This window comes from Momordica charantia (assembly GCF_013281855.1).
Source record: "Momordica charantia cultivar OHB3-1 chromosome 10 unlocalized genomic scaffold, Mcharantia_2.0 BLBB01000010.1, whole genome shotgun sequence".
NCBI lineage: Eukaryota > Viridiplantae > Streptophyta > Magnoliopsida > Cucurbitales > Cucurbitaceae > Momordica > Momordica charantia.
In genome coordinates this window covers 4,760,678-4,784,006 of record NW_028275158.1, presented here as the reverse complement: position 1 = coordinate 4,784,006, position 23,329 = coordinate 4,760,678, and the positions used below count along the sequence as shown (strand labels likewise).

Below are 23,329 nucleotides of genomic sequence, written 5' to 3'. Positions count from 1 at the left end.
TTGAAATTACTATTCATAAATCTATGGTTCTAAAATGAATAACACTTCATATATTTTTTTGAATGGATTTTGTTTATTATAAGAAAGAGATGTGAGAGAGAGAATTTCTAGGCTGAAAAGAAAGTGGAGGTGTAACTCATCGATTGCCCAATTATTATTAAGCTCCCATAGAAAGTCCAAATACAATGAAACCAAATTGGTTGGCAGTGATAAATAAAGTGAAAAAAAAAAGGAGAGGGTTTTGCAAAAGGGTCAAGATTTATAATGACCCTTCAAAGAAAAAAAAGTTGGCGACTTCCATTCAAGAAAGAGGAGAGAAAAAAAATGCTCATTTTGACTTGGGATTCTCTGCCAAGTTGGGCAGGATTCCCCATTGCTTTTCTTATTCACTTTCCTCACGTTTTCAACTCTGTTTATTAGACAACTTCGTTCCCAATAAAATTCTACAAAATATTATGATTTCTTCCCACTTGGAGAGTTGGATCCTTTAGTTTTGCTACCTCATAAATATATATATTTTCGAATCCCGAACCCCTAGATCTAAATCTTTTTATAATTTTGGGATTTGGGAATTCGATATCTTAATGTTGGGAGCGCTTTGCCAAAGTGAGCATAGCTCAGCGGTAATTTGCATATATCATCAATGAAGAGGTTGTGAGTTCGATTCCTCACTCCCATATGTTATACTAAAAAAAGTTTTGGGAGCACTTTTCGTCGAATGAGTCTGTATCATCCTTTCCTAACTTCGGAAATTTTGAAAAATCGTTGATCTAAAAGGTCCCATCAAATGAAATGTATTATTTCGGAGACAAAAATATAATTTACCACCGATTACTTTCGAAGTTAAATCCGATATGAGTTTGTCTCGCTGCCTAATAAGTTCATAAATATTTATAGTTAGAGAAGTTTGTTTTTACATTAAAACTCATTCTGAATTCTGAATTCTGATGGATGTGAAATTTCGGCCACACCCTTTGATAATTTTTGCAAGTGAGATTTTTCTCTGTTTCTTTGATTTTTTTTTTTGTTCGAATAAATGATAAACGATATAGATATATCTCATTGGTCGCATGCTCTATACTAAACAAATAACTAGTTGTCTCTGAAAGGAGTGTTGTGGATTTTAATTTTAATTTCATTTTTAATTTCCTTTTTTGTGGTCAAGGTTTTTGAAACCTAGATATCAATATAGCTCATTGTCTGCGTCATATGCGCATGCCATAATAATAATAATAATAATAATAATAATAATAATAATAAATCAAGAATATGAAGATACAAAAGGCTTGATTTGGTCGAATTTTCTAATGTTTATTTGGAAAGTATAAATATTTTTATTAAAATTTTCGTGTATTTTTGACAGAAAGAAAACAGGACACGTTGACCTTAATCAAATATGTTTATGAAAAGATGTGTATTTTCTATATTCTCAAAGTTCATTTGGATGAACTCGTTATAAAACTAAAATATTTTATCCCATATAAGTTAAAATTGAAGAAACTCGGTAAGACAGTTATTTCTGATAAAAAATTGTGAGTTCGAATCTATGCCCTATATATTATACTAAAAAAATCTTCTTCAATGCTATCTTTTAACTATATTCTTAAGCGGTATATAAAAACAAAGAAGTTAAATTTTGACAAAATAATATAGTTATGAAATGGAACGAACCAATATTGACCATGACATGTTTAACATTTAATTTTTAAAAAGAGAAACAATTAGCCATATATTACATATACATATATATCTAGATTATTCTAGTCCTCTATGTAAAATTGAATATTGTTCACAAACATGTATGAGGAGAAAAAAAGGTGACTTTCACATGCTAAAGTGGATACATATGCAATAATATGTGTTTAAACACATTGTAGGTAGGAATGTTTATATTTTGTTTTGGTCAAGTTAAAACACGTCTAGAGCTGATATGGTTTTGTTCTGATTTTAATTAGGTAAAATATTTGAGTTGAGTAAGTTATGATTTGTAAAGGTTTTTTTCTTTTTTTTTTTTGTTCAAAATATAATAAAACATGAAATGATATTATTTTTAAATTTTATTTACCTATTTTCACAGATCAACTAAAAATAGTAGGAATGTTTATTTTGGTCTCTAAATTGTATCATTTAAACTTTGAAATATATATGATTCTATTTAGTTCTTTTTATTTATAACATCTTTAATACGATGTTGACATATGATATGACAGACAAAAACAGCAAAAATACAAAATATTTTTGTAAAATTAAAAAAAAATGCCCTAATACATGTTTAGGGGTTCTTTGAGTCATGAGCTAAGCATCAAATTTCTTGTAAAGATGTTTTTAGGTAGCTTTAAGGGCTTTGGATGAGTTAAAGCACAGATGGTGTATTTATAAAGCACTTAAAACGCATTCAAGTGTTTTTTTCTGTGTTGATTAATATTTATTTTTAATACAATAGGTTACCGTGGAGATTCGAACGTACAACTTTTTAGTCGAGAATATATATGTTAATCAATTGAATTAAACTCAAATTCACATTGGTATCTAAATACATATTTAGTGCATTTGAAAAATGTTTTATTTAAAAGTACTCTCTCTCTTATTTTTTCTTCTTTTATCTCCCCCTATTTTCCCTCCTCTCCTTCCTTTTTCTATTGCATCTGGGTTTTTTCAACAATGCACATTCAACCTTCCAACATCCATCAAAAACCCAACTGACCAAACTGATGGACAGGTCAATCCAATAAAGCTTAAAAATTTATGTTTCCAACCAGTCGAAAATTAGTGGTCGGTGGCCGATATCAGTTTTGTGCTAAAATTGACATCGACTCATCGATGTTCACTCCTAATGAATATCTAATATTTATGAGTATGGTGGGACAACGATAATAATATGAAGTGGTCGTAAAAATCATCTTAGCACCACAAATTTTTCTAAAAAACAATAATGGTTGACAATATTCAATATATACCACCTCTCTTCATATCATTTAATGCTTGCTTTTATGCCATTGATATGGATCGGACCAAACAATATACTTGCTTTTATGCTTGCTTGTTTTTAAATTTACTCGCATACATATAAAACTATAACAAATATCAATCAAATTACGAAAAATTCTCTCTCTTTGATGTTGATGTATGATTATTATTATTATTTTTAATGGTTGTTTGTGTGATTGGTTAAGGTGAAAAATGGCCAAACTTTTAGCTCAAACAAATGTGGTTGGTTGGGTAGTTTGGTAAAAACAAGAATGTGAAAGAAATTAGCCCTCACTCTCTTTCAATTCCCATCATATTCATTATAATTAGGAGATCATGTCGTATACTGATCAAAAAACCAATCATTCACTCTCTACTCAACCCACGACCAGCCCATAGATAGACTTCCTCTTTCATTCAAACATGTGGGCTCCCATTTTGATGTTTTTTGTTCTACTTTAAAAAATGTGAACTTGTTTAATGTAATTGACTAAAAGTTTTGATGTACTTATTGTCATTTGATTGCACATCCTGTTAAAACTATCGTACCAATGAATATATAGACTTTACTTTTATACCTAACGATCTTCTATATACTTCTAATCAATATAATACTAAAATATAAAGCTCCTTGTATGTTTTATAATAAATTAAGTAGGTGATTATACTAAACACGTGGTGGAGTGTGTGAAAAATAAGGTATGTTCAAAAAATTGTACCGACATCAAAGAAAAGACCAAATTGAAAGAACCTAACTCTTAGGTCACACACATAACAATTTAAAAAAGGGGTTAAATGAATGATTAGATGAAACGGTTTAAGTTTTAGGTAAAGATTCATATGCAATTGGATTTATACTCTACGATAATAAATAGATTATCTAATCAAAGAGATATATGTATGCAGATTTCCATAAAAGCACAAGAACATAAATCTTACCCAACTCATTGAGTAATCTATATATATATATATATATATATATATATAAATAAAGTTTGAGTGTTGACTAGATTATGTGTAAAACCTAGGCTCTTGGTTGAAGAGGAAAAAGATATGTTTGGTTTATTTTTCAATTTTATTTTTGTGGAAGGGAGAAAGTGGGAGCCTATATTATAATATTATATTATTATCTACTTCCAACTTAAATGGGAATGATTTTGCTTTTATATTTTAATATAAAGGTTTTATACCAATAAATGTATTTTCTTTTACTTGTATAGGGACAAATTCGAGAAGAAATTAAGAGGCAATTGTCATCCTAGTTTATCTTAAATTTAAAAAGTCCAGGACAAAAAATTAAGTTTTTTTTTCATAATTTGTCTTTTAATCGATGTGGTGTGATTTGTGTTAGTGGATGCTTATAATCAAACATCGTGACCAATGCAAGATTCGTAGGTGATACCACAAGGTCTCATACATATCTTTACTATTGTGCTATCTCTTAGGACGCTATCTCTCAAGAAATTTGTCTTTCTTTTCATTTTTTCAAAATATAACATTACTATTGTTGGAGTAAAAATTTAGAGCTCTAACTCAAAAGAATAGTTATTGGTGTATGAACGTAATTGGTGAACGATGCTTAACTTGACACTAATGTCTTAAGCGATAATTTTTTTTTTACACTCCACACCCTCCACAGGTGAACCCAAAATTTTTTTGTAGGAGTAAAATTTTTACATTTTAATTTTTTATATGCGTAATCTTTCCATTTTTGAAAGTTTAGAGGAGAGAAATTAGTGAGAATATTTATGACATCCAAATTCTTTTTTAGTATCTTCACATTTTAAATTCAAAATTTTAAGATATTAAAAAAATATATAAAAACTTGAATAAACGTAATATTTTATAATATTGTAAGATTATAATTATACAAAATTCATAACATATATGTTAATAAATTAATCAATAATATTTTATAATTTATCATTTAACTAAATATTTAGTTGGTAACTACCCGGTTTCACTCAAAAGACTTCTTACTAAGAATGATAATTTTCATTATCTATATACTATGGACTCTCATCTCTAACCAACGTGGGACGTTGTTCGTAATCATTGCAACTCCAATAATACCTATCATCTTTACTTTTATATCTGATTCGATGTAGAACTATGTTCGCATCCCGAGCACATATGGAAAGAGAGGGAGAGGGGAGATTATTGAAGGGGGAGGGAAGGGCATGTTGAATGGTGGTAGATGGAGTGGGGTTGGGTTGAGTAGCACACATCAAACTCAGAGAGGATGGGTTACATTAGAGTCAAATCAATTATTCTGACCTCTTTTGCCCACGTCTTCTTCACTCCATCCTTTCAAGAATAATTGTCCAAAATCCTTTTTTTTTCTTTTTGTAACCCAACAATAATTTTTGTCAATAATGAATAATGCCAAAATCCCATTACCCCCCACACACACACACACCAAAAAATGAGTCTGTGTTTACTATCTGTTTTTCTTTTTAGCCTTGTGAAAATACATTGGAATTTCAAATAAAATAAAATAAAAATTTCAAAGTCCATTTCTTTTTTGTTTTTCAAATTATATTTAAATTGTTCGCCAACCTTTTTCTTATGGTATATTTTATAAAGAACTAGCTAAATTTTAAAATTTAAGGCTCCCCCAATGATCTTATATAGTGTTTTGGTTTTGAGAATTAAGTGTTATTAACAATGAACGAATACTTGATATAAAGTAAATTATCTAATTGATTCTTTTTTTATAAAAAAAAAAATCTTAAATTTAATTACTATGCAATTTTCGTGAAAGTTCGAATCACAAAACACCAAACTTCCATGATATTTTCCTCTTCCTTCGTGAAAAAGTGTTCATAGCCACATAGTGCATATCCTGTCTTGGGCCTCTTTTGGGCCCAACCAAGATATGGCCTCCATAAAAGAATGTGGACAGTTAGGGTATGGGCCGCACAAACAGGCCCACAAAGGTGCTAGGGCTTCTATCGTCGGTTCGTACACTTCCCTCCCTTCAAAATTTTGGTGTTTCGAAACCGTCCAACCGAGCCGACGGAACCGTTTATCTGGACCGCCTGAAATTGAGTTGGACCGACCCGATTAACATCCGCTGAGCCGCAACCTCACTGCATTTTCAGCTTCTCTCTCAGTGGCGAAAACCTCTGCAATTTTCGAGCTCTCTTTTTCTCTCTCTCGTCGACTCTACACTGCTTCACGGGTTGCTCGCTCGCTCTTTTCTTTTCTCTCAGGTTCTGATTTTGTGGTCATTTTGTTTATCGGCTGAAGAAAAGAAAAGCCAGGTACGGCATCCCTTTCCAACTCGTTCTTTTTTCTTTCTTACTTGTTGGGGCGTTTAGAAATTGGTGTTTATAAATATGGTGAACGTGCTGAATTAGTATGGCGTCCTAGTAAAAATTGGTCATTGAATGTTGAAATTAGATCCGCTATTGAGATTCTGGGTTTATAGTTCTTTATATTCATGTATAGTTTCTTAATAATTCTAAGAGAGTTTTGTTTAGTCAAGTGAGTAATCTAGTTGGATCAGTTGCAACTAGCAAGTAGCAGCTGAAATATACAACGTATTTTTCAACACATTCAATAACAGAATTTCTTGTTAATTTCAGTTGAAAATTCATATGTCCGGATAACATCAATATATGTAAATTCTTTTTGGGTTTTCTCTTTCAATCCAATTCTGTCATTTCTCTTTTACCACCCTACGGTTCAACGTAGTTAAAATGATCGTTTTTTTCAACAATAGTTTTTTATGATTATTTCTGTCAGATAATTGGAGTAACAGAGGTTACCTTAGAGACAGCTTCCCTAGACTTTTCTCTCCCTTTCTGCCCAAAAAGATGCAATAATTAAGGATGTGTAGGATGGTTTGTCTAATTGTGGAATCTGGTATTTAGAAGGCCCCTCTTGAACAGAAAGATGGGTGAATGAAATTCTCTCACGGTCTATTTAATCCATAGCTCTCTTTATGGGATGGAAGACCAAAGGGTTTGGGACCTTGATAAGAATGGGATCTACTTTGTTAATCCTTCTTTTCTCTCAAAAACGCACTAAAAAACAGAACAGGGATCCCTAAGCCTAAGAGGAGGAAACAAACAAAAGGCCTCCAATCTAAGTTGGTAATAAAAGAGGGAATACTACCAAAGTATTTGTGGATAGCACTGCAATTAGAGGTTGTATGCTGTACAAGGTCGCAAAAGTTATCAAAAGGTCCAACATGGAATGTGAATGTGAAATTTTTATTACAACCTTCTGGTCTTCCTTTGTTAGTGATTTTAGTATTGCTTTTTGTAATCTTTGGTTGAATGATTGGCCTTTTTGAGATTGTGAATGAATTATTCTTGCATTTAAACCACACCCTGTCACTCCCAAGAAAAGAAAGAAGAAATATTGTTTTAATATTATTAACCCCTGGCAATTTAAATAGATTATTAAGCATGGTTCTTTACAGCTATGCCTGAAATGCCTTTTTTATCTTCATTTGCTTGTTATTTTGATTTCTAAACCAGCTTATAGAAATACTGACTAAGATGGCTGGCGGAGTAATGATCTCGCAGTTACTAAGGAGGAAGCTTAAGACCCAATCAACAGTAAGAACTTACTTTGCCTTCTTCCTTTCTTTTTCCCCTGGAGAACTAGCTTGTTGAATGAAGCAGCTTTAATGGTCATATGTGAAATTTATGATCGCTTTAAGAATTTGAATATTATTGAGTCCATCAAACACAATGCTGTGAATCTTGTGATACATGGTATCGTCTAGTGAGAGAGAATATAACTTGGAGTATAAATTGGTTTATAATTTTTCTTATAAAACACAGACCTTTTCATTCCATAATTGAGGAGTTACAAAAAGGGTTGTAATTGGTCATTAAAATAGTAAGAGAATGGTTAGGAAACATAGTACATTTAAGGAACCAAAAAACCAGGTCATATACAATGTCTTCACAAAGCTAATCTTCAAGGAGTGCACCTATCGCATTAGTTCAAAAAACCATCCTGTGATTCTCAAATCTTTTGTTTGCCGCGAGGTCTTCAATTGTAGGAGGGAAGAAAAAAAAAAAAAGAAAACATTTTAGTCACATGTTGGATGAGTTAGGAATGATTTTTTGAGGGGTGAAAAATACTTTTAGATAATTAAAAGCATTTTTCAAAATTTTTGGTTGGTTAATGAAAAGTGATTTTGAAAATTGTTAAAATATTTAGAAACAATTAAAAAACTTTAATCAGTGCTTCTTCTAATAAAGTCATATCTAACGAAAACTCACTAGTAGTTGGTTAGATATCAAATTTTCAAATAGATTTGGGATTTTGTTGAATGATTAATGAAAAATTAACGGTAAGAACTAAAATAATTTTTTATACAAAGTTTAGTGACTACGATATAACATTTAAACTTTATGTGATTAAAATAAAATATTTGAAAATTTAAGGACTAAAATAAAATGAAATAAGAAAGTTCAAGAATCATAATAAGATTTATAAACCTAAAATTTTACTTTGAATATAGTAATGCGATCAAGTAATTTTCTGAACGTTTTTGGTATCAACATTTCATTTGATGTTATCAATTGTTTTTATTTTATTTAAGTTATTATTACATTTTGTTACGTGGAACTTCCATGAAGTAGGCAAATTCATTGTTTGTTAGAGCTTGTTTGACTGCCTTTGTGATTATATTTGGGCAAAGCAATCATTGTGGTTGCTTTTTCGTTTTTTGTTACTAATCTGTTATCACGTGTAATGCATGATGTATAATGGTCCAAAAATGCTTCTTCAAAATTGTGCTTTTATAATATGTATAGATGAAGGCTCCATCTTCCTCATCCCTTATCTCAAAGAATGATGACACATGGATCTGCTTGTTTGATGCAGTCCTTTGGAGCATTCCCTTTTCTGGGAGGTGGTGCGTCAGAACATTTGAGCTTGGCAACAGTAGCATCCTGTTGTGAGGCTGATCGTGGGTTACAGTGTCCAAGTTACCTCTGGTCTCGCAATGGTAATCTCAGTTCACATGTTCATGCATCGTAAGTTTTTCCTGGGACTATGGTTTTCCCTTGATGAAAGATAACAGTTCAATGTTGATTGTCATCAAGATATTTATATTGCTTAATTATCGGCTTGTAAACTTGGTGATATTCTGTGGAGTTTTCCTTCTTGCTATGATTTAATTTATTTGATATCTTGATAGCAAATCCTTCTGAAAAGTATCTTGTGCTGTTCTTTCTTGACTAGTCTTCTCTTGCCTTATCTTAAGAACTAAGAAATATAGTATCCAAATGACTTCTCTCTTTAAAAGTGATTAAAATAATTCTAGGCTTTTGATTTAAGAAGGTGGTGTAACTTGTCAAGCGAAGATTTACAAATGTTAGTGTACATTTCTTTATGTAAGTACTAAGTTCAAACTTTTTTTAAACAAAAGAAAAATCCTCATTGATATGTGAAAAGTTACAAAGTGATATAAAAGTCCCCATTCCTATATTACAAACTAGAGTGACAACCAAGAATTCTACAAAAAGCCCTCGCCAATTTGAACTAATTGCAAAAGGAGGAGTATAATTACTAAATTCTCTATTAATAGAAACCTAAAAAGTTAGATGGAATTTAGCTAAGTTGACCACCTCCCTCCAATTTTTAGCTTTCCCAGTGATAAGTTTATTATTTCTATTCAATCAAATATACTGTGGACCGTATTCGTTATACATATCCTGAAATTTTTGTTCAATGAAAATTTTTCCTTATTCCGGACACCACGTTTATCTCTAAATCTGAGAGAACTAACATCCTTGGATCTCATCCTACTTTTGGCTAATCCTTTATTACCTGTTACCTTTGGGTATTGTGTATCCTTTGATTACTCATGCTTACCAGAAATTGTGTTTTTGGATCTATCTCAACTGTCACATCTTGCGGATTAGTTACTGTTTTTGTAGTCTTATGCTCACTGTAGGCTTTTTGTATGTAGGTTCACATCCAATTTTCTACGGCAATCAGTCTATAATTTTAGTCGAGCTTGCAAAAGAGGTTCTGACTTAGATGTATGGGGCTTGAAACTGGGACGTGGATTCCATTCACAGTCATTTCATAAGTCTCATTGGTTTTCACCTCTTTCTACTCGTTATACTGGGAGGTGTTCTTCCTCACACAATATTCAACGCAGCTACTCTAAAGTTGCTAGAGAACGGAAGTCCCAAAATATGCTTTTATACCTTGTAGCATTGGTTTTTGTCATGGTGGGATGTAGTTATGCTGCTGTTCCTCTTTATAGGAGGTTCTGCCAAGCTACTGGTTATGGGGGCACTGTTCAGCGCCGTGAGGTATTTTTCTTCTTTGGTTTTTGTTATCACGTCAGATTACTCATTTCTCTGCTTTTCAATTGAGAAAAAATTTCCTTTATGTAGAGCGTCGAAGAAAAGATTGCTCGCCATGCTAAAGATGGAACAGTAACTACAAGGTTTAAACTCTGTTTAACATAAGTTTTGTTTTGAAGCAATGATTGGTTTTGTTTTGGTTTTAGTTTTTAAAGCATTTTGTTCCTGCCTAATGTGACTTTCTTTCTCAATCTTAATTCTATTTATCATTACTTTTATTCTTTCTATCTTTTCATGTTTGCACTTGATTAGATACGTGCTAAAAACCACTCATATTATTGATCATCAGAGAGAAATCACAGAGGCCAAGGGAGGTTTCGAGAGCTTCCTACCTCTGCTCTATTCCGAACAGCCTAGCCATAAAGATACCTCTTCTCTCTCTCATACAATATATACAACCACACATAATTCCCAAGACAGCCTGTACAGTAACTAACTCGAGCCCACATGTCTAAGCATAAAATACCCCAACCTCATGCCTCACTCTCCCTCTTCTTCCTAGCATAAATGTTCTTAACGGGGCTATCAGTACGCAGTTGGAATTGCAGAATGTGAGCCTTATAGATGTGAAAGTTAAGAAATTGATGAAATTGAACAGATCAGGGTAGTAAGTGAAATAAGATTTTGAACATTTGGTTTTCACAATTTTGAACATTTGGTTTTCACAATTATCGCACATTTCAGTACCGTACCTAGTCAATAATGCTTTAGACAAGCAAGACAGTCCTTCGTTTCCTCTTCATTAGGATTATTGTAATTTTTTTATATAGAAAATATACTTTCTTGAAGAAGAATTAAAGTAAAAATTGTGGCTATCCACCACAATAGCCGGATAGAATAACCTATTAAAAGTAACCACAGACATAAAGAAAGGGTCTTACCTTTTCTTGTAAGCATTGGCACCCCACTAACATGTTGCAAAATTGTATGTTTGAGAGCAGCTAGATGGAAGACAGGTGTCCGAGAAGGACGTAAATCTTAAAGAGTGTCGTAATTACCACATTTTGCTGGAGTCAATCTAGAAGGACAAATTTATCAGGACGAAAGATACTTTGAGGTTCCCTTGTTACAAAAATATGATTCACTAAATCAATTTACTGTAGATAATGTCCACATCCTAGTTGGGAGATGAGGCATTGGGATTTTCATTAATTGCACCTTTTTTGTAATTACATTTCACTATTATATAATGTTATGGTAAAGGTTAAGTAGTACATTCATTTTGAATATGGTTATTTAATATAATTTTAGTTCCTATATTGCCTGATAAATTTTAATTTGTTACCAGGGATATTGTAGTGCAGTTTAATGCTGACGTAGCTGATGGAATGCCGTGGAAGTTTATCCCAACACAGAGAGAGGTGTGCCCTTCTTCAAATGCATGTATAATATATATATTGCACATGAACATCTTAATCTTGACACATCTGCTTGTATGTATGTCTAAGAAAAAGCAAATACACATGTCCCACAAGAAAACAAGATTTCCAATAGAGTAAGGACTTTGTCAGTTGTCTTAGGTAAGGGTAAAACCTGGGGAAAGTGCACTTGCATTCTACACTGCTGAAAATCGAAGTTCAACTCCAATTACGGGTGTGTCTACGTACAATGTCACACCTATGAAGGTAATATCTAGTTTCCCTACGCCGTACTGTAGAAACTACAATTTTTATAAATGTCAATTACTGTCATGCTATGAAATCTTGAATTTTCTACTATAAGGTGTAATGTTAGAGAAATTTTTGAAAGATTATTTGCTTTATTTATGCAAATCTGATGCTTAAGATAAAAAGTTTCAAGATGATTGATAAAGTTTGACCTCCATTGAAAAGAAAATTCAGGATGACTTTTGCTATTTGTTTCTCAAGTCACATATCTTCTCATTGTGGTGTTTTATCATTCGTTTGTTAAGTGTAAATTCAATACAAGGTTAACAATTTATAAGGGGTTGCTTTTTTTTAATAAATAAATTGTTGTTAGAAATTGCTTATAGATTAATCTTTTAAAATTGTTTTCTGTCGGCTTTAATTTTACAAAAATACAATTTGTAAAGTATATATTTGCTTCCATGTGCAAATATCTTAAGTTGATTGGTATGCAGCGGAGTTGCCCAAAGACGGTGGAAGACATTGTCTTTCTTATCCAATTCCTTGATGCTATGTTTTGAAGTTTGAAAGCTAAAATCCTTTAGGGAGATGTTCTCAAATTAATTTTATGGGGATTGACGAGGGAGTAAGGTAGAAGAATTTTAAATGATATTCATGGTGTTCGATGAGTTCAACTCTCTGAGATTTTTGCAGCTTCTTGGGAGGGATTTAATTCATTTTGTTCCATTTCGTCTAAGGTTGGGAAGTCTAAGTTAGTCCAATCTGTGTTTGGAATATAAAAGAAATAAATTTTAGAAGCTTTTGTAAAGCTTGTGTATAGCTTTTATTTGTGAAAGTTAGCAGGTTGCTTAAAATGTAGGCTTCAAAAACATAAATTTTAATACAACTAGTGAAATTAACAAACCGGTAGCTCTGTTTTCTGAATTAGTTTGTCATTTGGTTCCTGTGAACTGTGGTATTTCATGTTAGGCTAGCTTCACAACATCTTTAGGAAAAACTCATAAAGAGTGTGAGACTTTTTCCTCACTTGAACTTTGTTTCAGGCTGCAATCTACTTCAATAAAATACAATGCTTTTGCTTCGAGGAGCAGCGCCTCCTTCCCGGCGAGCAAATTGACATGCCTGTAAGTGTATATTTCTTCTTTCGATTCGAGTTTTTAGCCAAATCATCTGATCCACGACCTGGGGTTCTGCAGGTGTTCTTTTACATTGATCCTGAGTTTGAAACTGATCCTAAAATGGACGGCATCAACAATATAATTCTATCCTACACTTTCTTCAAGGTATCAGAAGAATAGGTGATTTAACTGTCATTGGTTAATTTTTAGATACAGATGACAGGGCCAAGGGGATTCAATTTTTTTGCCATTGATAGAGAATAGTAGGAAAAAAATCACTGTCAAAAGGCTACTTGTTTTATTTCTGTCAACTTTTCTGTAATTATTTGAGATTGAGATTCTAAATAAATTGTGTATGAATATGGCGTCTGGTTCTCATGATTTGATTCATTAAGGTCGTTGTCTCGAGATAAGGACGGTCACCATATCCGAATCTTCATTTTTTTTTAAATATAGGAAATGTGGGGTATGAGGATTTGAACTTCTAACTTAAAAGAAAGAAAGAAGTATATGTCACAAGTATACGTCATTTACTAAAGTCACACCTAGGTGGGTAGATTTTAGGCATCATGACATAATACATATGTTAACCTTTTCATTTTTTTTGCAAAGAATGTAATAGATAATATTTTTTTTTAGTACAACATGTGGGGTCAGGGTTTGAACTCATGATCTTTTGATCAGAGATATATGTCTTAACCACTTAGCTATGTTTTTGGTTGATAGATAATAACTAGTATTTGGTAGTTAATAAATGACAATCTTCGTAAAAATATGAATTTAGAATTTGATAAAGCATAAATATTCAAAAGAAATTTTATCCAAATGGGATCCTTTATTATATTACATATTTCATCATTTGGGCTTAGCCGATCACCGATGGACGTGACATGGAGGCCTATCCATCGAGCCAATTTTTTCAAAAAGCAATTATTATAAGCCTAATTTTAAAATAAAGTCAAACCACACATTTAATCTCCATATTTAGATCTAATTTCAATTTAATTCCTGCAATTTTAAAAATTCAATAATATCATTTCATTTGTGCTCGTAAATTATTCTTATCATGAAAAGTATAATATTTTTCTATTTACGTAACGAGTTAGTATTTTTTTACTTAGTTAATTATATTAGAAAAAATAATAGAATTTGTGAGATTTAATATACTAAATTAACCAAATAGAAATTAGATTTAAAATATTAAAGATAAAGACGAAAATGGCCATGAAACAACTCATAAATAAACAGAGGAATAAGGGGTCGAAACGTCACAGTCACAAATTTGATCTTCAAAACTTCTAATCATTCATCAAGCATTATCCATTGCGTTGAGAAACGCGCCAGATTCAATGCCAGCCACGTACGCCAATCAAATTTCGACACGTTGATATTTACTACGCCAAGTCATCTCTCTGTTCCCTTTTTTAAGTAATCGGCGAACCGGCTCTCTGCAATTTTCTGGTGCGCGGTTGTCGGAGATGTCGTCGGGAGAATCAAATCGGACGGCGGAGGATGAATCTCAGGCAATCTCCCGGCGAATCGAGCGGCTGTCCTTACACATGGCGCCGATTCCCGTTCCCGGCGACGGTTCGCAGTTACAGATGCTAACGTGCGGCGCGGCGAAGGCGAAGCTCGAGGTCGATACGGCGAGTCTGTCGCAGTACATGAGGGGAAAACATAGGGAGATTCAGGAGCGGGTGTTCGAGTACTTCAATTCGAGGCCGGAGCTGCATACGCCGGTGGAGATTTCCATGGCCGATCATCGGGAGCTCTGTATGAAGCAACTGATCGCTCTGGTGAGGGAGGCCGGAATCAGGCCGTTGAGATTTGTGAATGATGATCCGGCCAAGTATTTCGCCATTATGGAGGCTGTGGGAAGCATCGATGTCTCCCTCGCGATTAAAATGGGCGTGCAGTTCAGGTGATCTTTTATTTACTCTCCTTCGAACTTCACACCAAAATTCTAAATCGAATTTCTTGTTCTTGTTCTTGTTCTTGTTCTTGTTCTTGTTCTAATCCTTTTTACTATTTTATCATTTCTTACAGTAGTAACTTTCTGCAATTGTACTTGTACCCTTGATTGTTATACTTTTAATCCAAAATATCTCTAAAGCAAAATCTAGGGTAAAAGAGTTGCGTTTCCTTATTGGATGTGAAGTAGTTAGATAGATGACATTATTTGATTCATACTTGTATCTTTTGTATTCCAAATTGTGTTCTATTTTATTTATGGAAATGCTTCATTTTGCAGTCTTTGGGGTGGCTCTGTACTCAATTTAGGAACCAAAAAGCACAGAGACAAATTCTTTGATGGTATTGACAATTTGGATTATCCTGGCTGCTTTGCTATGACAGAACTTCACCATGGTAAGTAAGAATGTGAATTTTGTTGTTTGTTTGTGGTTTTTGGAGTTTAAGAAATTGTCTATGTTTGGTAAGGAGGTTTAGACTACAAATTTACTAATCTCGCGAACTATATAAACTTTGCATGTTATAGTAATCTACGTCTGTGAAGTTTAACTTTCATAATACTAGATGCTAATTTGCACAAATCATAAACCAACAGATCAAATATGGTTATGCTAACTCAAGTTTTTATAATTATTACTCAATTCAGACTTTTCAACTCGATGGTTGAGGACTATGTTCTTTTATTGTCAGCACTTCTTACGTCCTGTTCAATAATGTAGGTTTGCATTTTGATCTAAAATATCTTCCTTCAATTCTTTGAAGGTTCAAACGTCCAGGGTCTCCAAACAACAGCCACATTCGATCCGATCACAGATGAATTCATTATCAATACGCCGAATGATGGAGCGATCAAATGGTGGATTGGCAACGCTGCAGTTCATGGCAAGTTTGCCACTGTTTTTGCTAAGCTTATTTTGCCAACTTATGATGCAAAAAAGACTGCTGATATGGGTGTCCATGCCTTCATTGTTCCGATAAGAGATCTCAAGTCACATAAAACGCTTCCAGGAATTGAAATACATGATTGTGGACACAAGGTTGGCCTCAATGGGGTGGATAATGGAGCATTGAGATTCTCTTCAGTGAGAATTCCCCGGGATAACCTCCTCGACCGGTTTGGAGAGGTATCCCGGGACGGGAAGTATAAGAGTAGTCTACCATCCATCAGTAGAAGATTTGCGGCCACGTTAGGAGAACTTGTAGGTGGAAGGGTTGCCCTTGCATATTCTTCAGTCAGTGTCCTTAAGATTGCTTCTACAATTGCAATCAGATATTCGCTGTTACGTCAGCAGTTTGGCCCTCCGAAGCAGCCAGAAGTCAGTATTCTTGATTACCAGTCTCAACAACACAAGCTAATGCCGATGCTGGCCTCGAATTATGCATTCCATTTTGCTACTCTGCAACTAGTGGAAAAGTATGCACTGATGAAGAAGACTAATGATGAAGAACTAGTTGGAGATGTTCATGCATTATCGGCGGGGCTCAAGGCTTACGTGACTTCATACACCGCAAAGTCATTGAGCACCTGCAGGGAAGCCTGTGGTGGCCATGGCTATGCTGCCGTTAACCGCTTTGGTAGCCTAAGGAACGATCATGATATTTTCCAGACTTTTGAAGGGGACAATACTGTTCTTCTACAACAGGTTTTGCCAACATAACCCATGCCTTATTGGGCATTTTTCTTCCTTCGATGATACTATATTATACTTTAATCTCTAATTTCAGTGCCAATTAATCTTCCATTCATTCATTCTGAGCTCTTGATGTTAGTTACTAGGCTCATATGTATGATCTGGAAGATCATTTCTAGGCCTTCTCGAAGGATTAGAGCTGAACTTTCACATTTCATACAGGTTGCAGCCTACCTCTTGAAACAATACAAGGAGAAATTTGAAGGAGGGACGCTTGCAGTTACATGGAACTACCTGCGAGAATCGATGAATACGTATCTATCTCAACCAAATCCCGTTACTGCACGGTGGGAAAGTGCAGACCATTTGCGAGATCCAAAGTTTCAGTTGGATGCCTTTCAAGTGAGTATGATAGCTGCTTTCTTAATATGAAAATGCTTCCAGCGATCAGCAAAATCTTAATTCTTTATGGTGTTCTTGTCACAGTATCGAACGTCACGATTGCTTCAAAGCGTGGCTGTTCGCCTTCGCAAGCATACTAAAACTCTTGGCAGCTTTGGTGCCTGGAATAGATGCCTAAATCACCTCCTGACTCTTGCGGAATCCCATATCGAGTCTGTAATCCTCGCCCAGTTTATCAAAGCTGTACAAAGGTTCCTCTCATCCCAACACCTGCAGTTAACTCCATATAGTTTTCTGTTCTGAAGTTTAAGGATTTGACCTTTTTCATCAGATGTCCCAATGCAAATACACAGGCTACTTTGAAACTCTTATGTGACCTTTACGCCTTGGATCGAATCTGGAACGACATTGGAACATACCGTAATGTTGACTATGTAGCTCCAAACAAAGCAAAGGTATTTAGGAAGCATCAAATTGTCTATAGACAACATAACTCTTATCAGTCCAGTTGAATTCTTTTCCAACTTCTCTGCAGGCAATTCATAAGCTCGCTGAATATCTAAGTTTCCAAGTGAGAAATATTGCAAAAGAATTGGTTGATGCATTTGATCTTCCAGATCATGTCACTCGAGCACCTATCGCTATGCAGTCGGGTGCTTACTCTCAATACACACAGTACGTCGGATTCTGATTGCCAACTGATACAAGCTTTTCATACAAATTCGAGGCCTTTGGCGGGTGGTTAGGCTATTAATACCTCGGGAACAGTATCCTGATAACTGAAACAAACAATTAGATTGTCTAGATTCTTAGAGTCAAGTTGCATCCAAATGATCCTGGAATACCAATTGTCAATTAGTTTCCCTGTAATGTCAGTCTCAAAATATCGAGATCTTAATTTTATGAAGATGTTGGATGTCAGTGAAACAATTTAGGTATCGATGGATATTACAGAAAAAACTCAAAAAATTCATTTAAATTGATGAATAAAAGATTTGATTTTTCGACAAGTTCCAAGTTCTTTCTCCTCTTCTTTTTTCTAGTCATAAATTCAGATCAGGAACATGGATGCGGTTATTATAAAGCACATTTGCAATAGTCCATTTTTCATTGAAAAGGATTACATCATTCTAAATTTGATCTAAGATCGCAAAAATAAGGAAAAGTGAGAGCAAGTAGAACAGATTTTTAAGAAATCAACAGAAATTCTGGAAGCAGAATGGTAACTGAAATAAGCATCACCATGAAATCACAGAAACTCTGCTTTCAAAACTGTACAAATATCAATCTCAGCCTTGAGAAATATTTGTACTCTCCCCGTTAATTACATAACTAATATCTAACAGGCTTATAGTTCATATATGTTGTACGAGCATTCTCACTCTTCTGTCTAACATCTTCGTACATTTTGAGCGAAGCCTCGGAAAATTTCTTGAGTCGATCAAGAACCTTCGTTAAGCTCGAATGAATGCAACTTAAGTTTGAAGAAATGGTATCGTTGTTCTCGTCATCTTTCCCCTCGGGTTCTTCCCCAGTGTCTACTTCAACAATCTTCTGTTTCCTCTGTAGTTCTGCTTGTTGGGACATTGAACTCTGCAATTCTCCCAAGAAGGCTTTAATGGCGTTGCTAAGTTCATTAGATGGAAGATCATTGATTCCAGTAAACCAATCACGACATAGGGTGAATATAGGCGGGGCCACGACACGACGAGGGGAGAAAGGCCTTCTGCTCTTTGAGCGTTCCCGTGGCAGTTGAATACAGTGTTGTAGCCAACCATTTAAGGCACCAACATATGATGCAAGGCTGTTGATCCAGTTTGCAAAGCTTAAGCCAAAACATTCAATCTCTTGCTGAAGTTGGACTGTTATCTGCCTCTGTGCATCTGCTCGGGGTGTACCAGCAGCAATGCTCTTTGAGTGATATGCCAGTGATATCGTGATGTACTGTGCATGATGGCATTCGAGCATCGCCTTCCACATCTTGATCAACCTGCACCAAAACAAGAACTATTGACGAAACAAAACTACAACGGCAAAACATGCATCACATCCACCTACACAATGGGCAGTTTGCATTATTATTTTGATTGCGAAGAAGAAGAGAAGATCCTTCATACCCCTGAATAAGTTCGATAAGTTGTGGCTGCATCTCTTCATCCCTCATTTTTTCGATGCGTTTTGATATCGAATCAACAGAATAGATCGCAACTCGTATGCGGGAGTGTAGATCCTTGACAACAGACCTCGTCTTGTCAATGACTTGTGTACTGTAATCCTTCGCAAATAGGTATCTTAGTTGATCGCACTTCCGATCGTACTCCTTCCGAATTGATTCACTTGCCTAAAAGTACAGGTGAAACGAGAAAGACAATCAAGCCTTATTCAATAAGGTTACCATGTAAATCCATCCAATCTCCTAAATCTTAAAGCTCAGTTCAGTGACCAAAACAATCATCTATATGAGGAATCCAATTTTGAACATTGTATCAGAAGATCATTCTCTTAAATCTCCATGAAATGCTTTCAGGAAATCGGTGCATATCATAAATCGTATCGTGAATGTTAAAATGTATGCCAGAAAGCAATATCTTTGAAAATCTGATATTTCTTCTTCACTTGACAGAAAGTGGACTCGACAACATACCTTGACTTCGTCGTATAGTTTTCTCTCCCAAGCATAAAGCCGGTCCAATGTAGAGGAATGACTTCCAGAGATCATACAGAACTCTTCTACAAAATCACTTCCACTGTCATCAACATCATCTTTGGTAGTGAGAGGATTTCTCGACGAAGATGACCGCGACGATGTTGACCGTTTCCAAGTAATCACTTTCGTTTGATGAGGTTCTGCACATACATTAAGACTCTTAAGGATTAACTACTGCAAAAGTTCTTAAAGAAAATGGCTATCTTTCTCAGCATTCAAGGATTCTCTTCTGAGCAAAAATTTTACCATGAGAAAAGAGGGCAGGCTTTCCAGTACAGCAAACGAGTCGTAAACGACGTAAAGGGTCCAAAAAAGCAAGATCAGATATACTTCCTGTAAGAGTTGAGATGCAACAATGAAGTTTACTGAACGATTCAGCCAAAAAAACATCAAATACTCATGCATATCTACAAATAATTCAAGCAACTGAAGTGGATAATCGAAGATTTCTCGTCAATTTACCATTTGCTTCGAGATATCCAACTCTGATTTTATTGGCCTCAAGCATTCTTGAGATCTCCCTCCCAGATTCTGAAGCTCTCTGGAAACGATGCTCAATTTCCTTTATGCTGGAAATAAAATCTTTTGCTCTATGAGTAATAAACTCTGAAGGATCTTCCTGTTCAGTACATAAATTTTTCTCCAACTTAACCACCCCCCTCGAACCGGATTGTTCGAGCATAACTTTGCTCGACGAACTCATCATTTGATTGTTGTCTTCCCGTCTCACTGCCTCCAAACTTCTCTCTTCAATGACCCCAGAGGAACTCAAATGGCCACCATTATCAAAAGCCTTTAGCTCTGCTTCTGGTTTTTCACTTCCTTCCGGGAGCTCAAATTTGGCATCTGCCAATTCTCCCTTGAATTGCTTCCACATTCTTTCATCCTCAAAGTTCACATCCATCCCACCAGTCCCCAAAAACCTGAAGCTCTCAACTCCATCATTTGTATCAAAGTAATCCCAAGAAGCTCCCGACTCGTGATGCGGCGGCGGGGGCGGCGGGGGCAAAGGGGAAGCAACTGATTCTTCATAGACATAACTGTGGCTACTCGGCCGGACCTTGACAGTCAAAGGGGAAACACCTCCGGCCACCATATAACTAATGGTGGCTATCGGCGGCGAAATGGGGCTTTCTCCATTGTGCAACGGAGACTCCGAAGCATCGGCAGTCTGCGACGGGCATGGCGACGGGTAAGAAGAATGCGACGGGGTCTTGTCAATCTCGGTGGCCGACGTCGAGAGAGACGACTCGATCAACACCTCGGCCTCGGCGTATCGCCGGAGAGAAACGCCGACATTTTTTAGGGCCTGTACGTAACAGACGTGGGCGGCGGCTAGAGCGTACCTCGAATCGATGGCCTGTTTGATATACCGTTTTCGTTCCTTACACAGGCGTAGGGCTTCGTTGTTCTCGATTTTGGAGTTCGACCCACCCATTTTTCGCCAAAAATTTCAGTGACCCATTTCATGAAATCGAGGTCGAAACCATAAAATCTCAATTATCAGAAGACCCACTCCGGAATCAACGGGTTGCACCTCGATTTGCAGAAGAAACTTTCCGACGACGAGCATTTCAGAGCATTGGGATGGAAAGAGTTCGAGAAAACAGAGGAAACACTCGCACAAAGCCTTCCTCTTCTTCTTTTTCTTCTTCTTCTTCTTCAAACCCTCAGAAAACAGAGTAATCACTTCTGAACAGAGAATACAACCCCACGAAATTAAGAACCCACCAGAGGAAAGCGTGCTACCAAAGAAAGGGACAAGACCCAGAAATGGAATGGGCGTGAGATGCTTAAGTTCCCTTCACATTACATTCAGAGTATGCAAAAACAGAGGATTAGCTAATTTCAAGTACGAAAGAGGAGCAGAAGGAAACCGAAGCCAGATAAAGAGCAGTGACTGAGGACTCATAAAATCAAGCCCATCAACGGAAAAGCAAACGAACAGAGCCTAAGCCGAGCCAAAATCTCCTTCGCGCCTCTTAAACGAAAGAGATTTCTGCAGAAATGGAGAGGGAAAGACAGTAATGATGAAGAAAAATGGAGATCAAAAACCTAAGAAAGGAAAACAAAAAGCAAGAAAGAATGGTAACCCCGGTGGGAATCTGCTACAATACAATCACCATAGTGGAAAAAGCCTCGAAATCTGTGTACAAAAATTCAAAAAAAAAAACAGAAGAAATTAGAGAACGCATTACACAACATACATACTTCACTGTTCAATTAAATAATAAAGACCATTCCTTTTCGTAGGTGCGACAAAAAAATCACTGAGCAGATTTTAGTATTAATTAAAAAAACCAAAGCAAAGCAAAAACCTTTCACATTACAGAGTGGAGAAATTGGTGTGTCAGAAAAGGGAAGAAACAGTAGCCGTGCATTTATTGGAAAGGGTGAGTAGATGACGGAATTACCCTTGATTTTCCCAAGGGAAATTGCAACGGCTCCTTAAAATCCGGTTTTTAGGGAAATGGCGTTTTGCCAGCTAAGTACACCACCACCATTTTTACAGAAATGGAGCTCTGTTTAGTGGGGTGGAGACTGGGGAGAGAGATGACTGATGAGGCTAATTTTTTTCCTTCAACAGAGGGGACTGAATATTCTTTTTCTCCTTTTTATTATTGTCTAAAAAAGTTTTCTTTTTTTCCTTTTTCATTGGGGTTTTTAAGACTATTTTATTATCTGTGTAATTTGAAGAGTGGAGAAATTTGCTAGAAATTGAATAATGGCAGCGAATCTTGCGCTCAGGATGACAACTTCATGACATGGAAAGGAATGTTTACTTTTTCCTTAGTTGTAAAGTTTTTGTGAAATTTTTTGGTAGATTTTTCTTCTTTGTTAAGGATAATAATCTTTATTATTTTTTTGTTTAACTTTTTTTATTTTAAAAAATAAATAAATCTGTTGGTATTTTATTTTAGTTTTTAACTTTGGTTTAAAAAACACATGTTTCAACGCATTAAGTTATTAAATCGTTTCAAAGTAATGTTGGAAATCTGACAAGCGATTATTGGCGTCATCTCGAAGGTTGGATTTCTCGAGTGCATATGATCAATCGTGGGTCATATTTTCATTGCAGAGTAGTGTCTTTGCAGCATTTACGGCTAAGTATGGAATGTCAGTCTCTCTAGTGGTAGTTTTTAGATAAGACCCTTCGACCTTTCTATGTTCTCAACGTGATAAGAATGTTTTTCTGCCTCATAATTATAAATAAAATTATTATTATTATTTTAGTATAACATGTAGAGTGAACATTCGAACTCACAATTTTTCTTTTGTTTTTTTTAGAGTTAAATACCTTAGGCCTAAAGATAAAATTGTTCCATAAATAAAAGTTAGGTTCTAATTTGGTGATGAAAATACATTATTGTAATAAAAGAATAGAGGACATATCTTTTGCTCTGCACGTGAAAAAGGTTAAAAGCAATTAGGGAAAGATGCAACTTTTTGACGGGTATAAATGATCTACTCTCTCCTATTCATAACTCAATCACGGTTTTATTGATTTAAATTAGATTTAAAATTTTTGCATTTAGAATTTTAATTTCAAAAGAGATAGGAGAATATTCTAATAGAT

General features: G+C 35.1%; 3 protein-coding genes across 6 annotated transcripts; 2 read left to right on the top strand and 1 right to left on the bottom strand.

The window, feature by feature from the left end:
- Window positions 1-6,060: 6,060 nt before the first annotated feature.
- On the top strand, window positions 6,061-13,431 carry LOC111008471 (cytochrome c oxidase assembly protein CtaG / Cox11 family). Of its 2 annotated transcripts, XM_022281199.2 has the most exons (9): window positions 6,061-6,233; window positions 7,458-7,538; window positions 8,821-8,972; window positions 9,911-10,262; window positions 10,347-10,399; window positions 11,605-11,677; window positions 11,837-11,941; window positions 12,967-13,047; window positions 13,120-13,431. In XM_022281199.2, the coding sequence occupies exons 2-9, from the start codon at window positions 7,479-7,481 to the stop codon at window positions 13,219-13,221; spliced, it is 978 nt and encodes a 325-aa protein (XP_022136891.1). In that variant the 5' UTR covers window positions 6,061-6,233; window positions 7,458-7,478; the 3' UTR covers window positions 13,222-13,431. The 2 variants fall into 2 exon arrangements, with proteins under 2 accessions (XP_022136891.1, XP_087975178.1); XM_088119052.1 differs by lacking the exon at window positions 6,061-6,233 and having other exon boundaries at window positions 7,463-7,538; window positions 8,751-8,972.
- A 1,014-nt stretch (window positions 13,432-14,445) lies between these two features.
- Window positions 14,446-18,055, top strand: ACX2 (acyl-CoA oxidase 2). The gene is made up of 7 exons (XM_022280813.2): window positions 14,446-14,962; window positions 15,293-15,408; window positions 15,775-16,655; window positions 16,866-17,045; window positions 17,130-17,296; window positions 17,377-17,500; window positions 17,581-18,055. Exons 1-7 carry the CDS (start codon window positions 14,520-14,522, stop codon window positions 17,734-17,736), a joined length of 2,067 nt encoding a protein of 688 aa, XP_022136505.1. The 5' UTR covers window positions 14,446-14,519; the 3' UTR covers window positions 17,737-18,055.
- A 146-nt stretch (window positions 18,056-18,201) lies between these two features.
- Window positions 18,202-22,470, bottom strand: LOC111008199 (bZIP transcription factor, putative (DUF630 and DUF632)). 3 transcript variants are annotated; one of them, XM_088118725.1, is made up of 7 exons: window positions 22,167-22,470; window positions 21,846-21,898; window positions 20,215-21,751; window positions 19,999-20,085; window positions 19,690-19,892; window positions 19,163-19,386; window positions 18,202-19,035 (listed from the first exon to the last, which is right to left on the bottom strand). In XM_088118725.1, the coding sequence occupies exons 3-7, from the start codon at window positions 21,188-21,190 to the stop codon at window positions 18,378-18,380; spliced, it is 2,148 nt and encodes a 715-aa protein (XP_087974851.1). In that variant the 5' UTR covers window positions 21,191-21,751; window positions 21,846-21,898; window positions 22,167-22,470; the 3' UTR covers window positions 18,202-18,377. The 3 variants fall into 3 exon arrangements, with proteins under 3 accessions (XP_087974851.1, XP_087974850.1, XP_022136506.2); XM_088118724.1 differs by having other exon boundaries at window positions 21,846-22,470; XM_022280814.2 differs by having other exon boundaries at window positions 20,215-22,470.
- Window positions 22,471-23,329: the final 859 nt, after the last annotated feature.

Excerpts from the sequence above, each read along its gene's own strand:
- LOC111008199 (XM_022280814.2), bottom strand. The coding sequence starts at position 21,190 with ATGGGTGGGTCGAACTCCAAAATCGAGAACAACGAAGCCCTACGCCTG. Across the intron at positions 20,086-20,214 it reads TGGATATCTCGAAGCAAATG|GAAGTATATCTGATCTTGCT; the intron begins GTAAATTGACGA and ends CAACTCTTACAG. Across the intron at positions 19,036-19,162 it reads CTTATCGAACTTATTCAGGG|GTTGATCAAGATGTGGAAGG; the intron begins GTATGAAGGATC and ends GTTTTGGTGCAG.
- ACX2 (XM_022280813.2), top strand. The coding sequence starts at position 14,520 with ATGTCGTCGGGAGAATCAAATCGGACGGCGGAGGATGAATCTCAGGCA. Across the intron at positions 14,963-15,292 it reads AAAATGGGCGTGCAGTTCAG|TCTTTGGGGTGGCTCTGTAC; the intron begins GTGATCTTTTAT and ends TTCATTTTGCAG. Across the intron at positions 17,501-17,580 it reads TAGCTCCAAACAAAGCAAAG|GCAATTCATAAGCTCGCTGA; the intron begins GTATTTAGGAAG and ends ACTTCTCTGCAG.
- LOC111008471 (XM_022281199.2), top strand. The coding sequence starts at position 7,479 with ATGGCTGGCGGAGTAATGATCTCGCAGTTACTAAGGAGGAAGCTTAAG. Across the intron at positions 10,400-11,604 it reads GATGGAACAGTAACTACAAG|GGATATTGTAGTGCAGTTTA; the intron begins GTTTAAACTCTG and ends ATTTGTTACCAG. Across the intron at positions 11,678-11,836 it reads TTATCCCAACACAGAGAGAG|GTAAGGGTAAAACCTGGGGA; the intron begins GTGTGCCCTTCT and ends CAGTTGTCTTAG.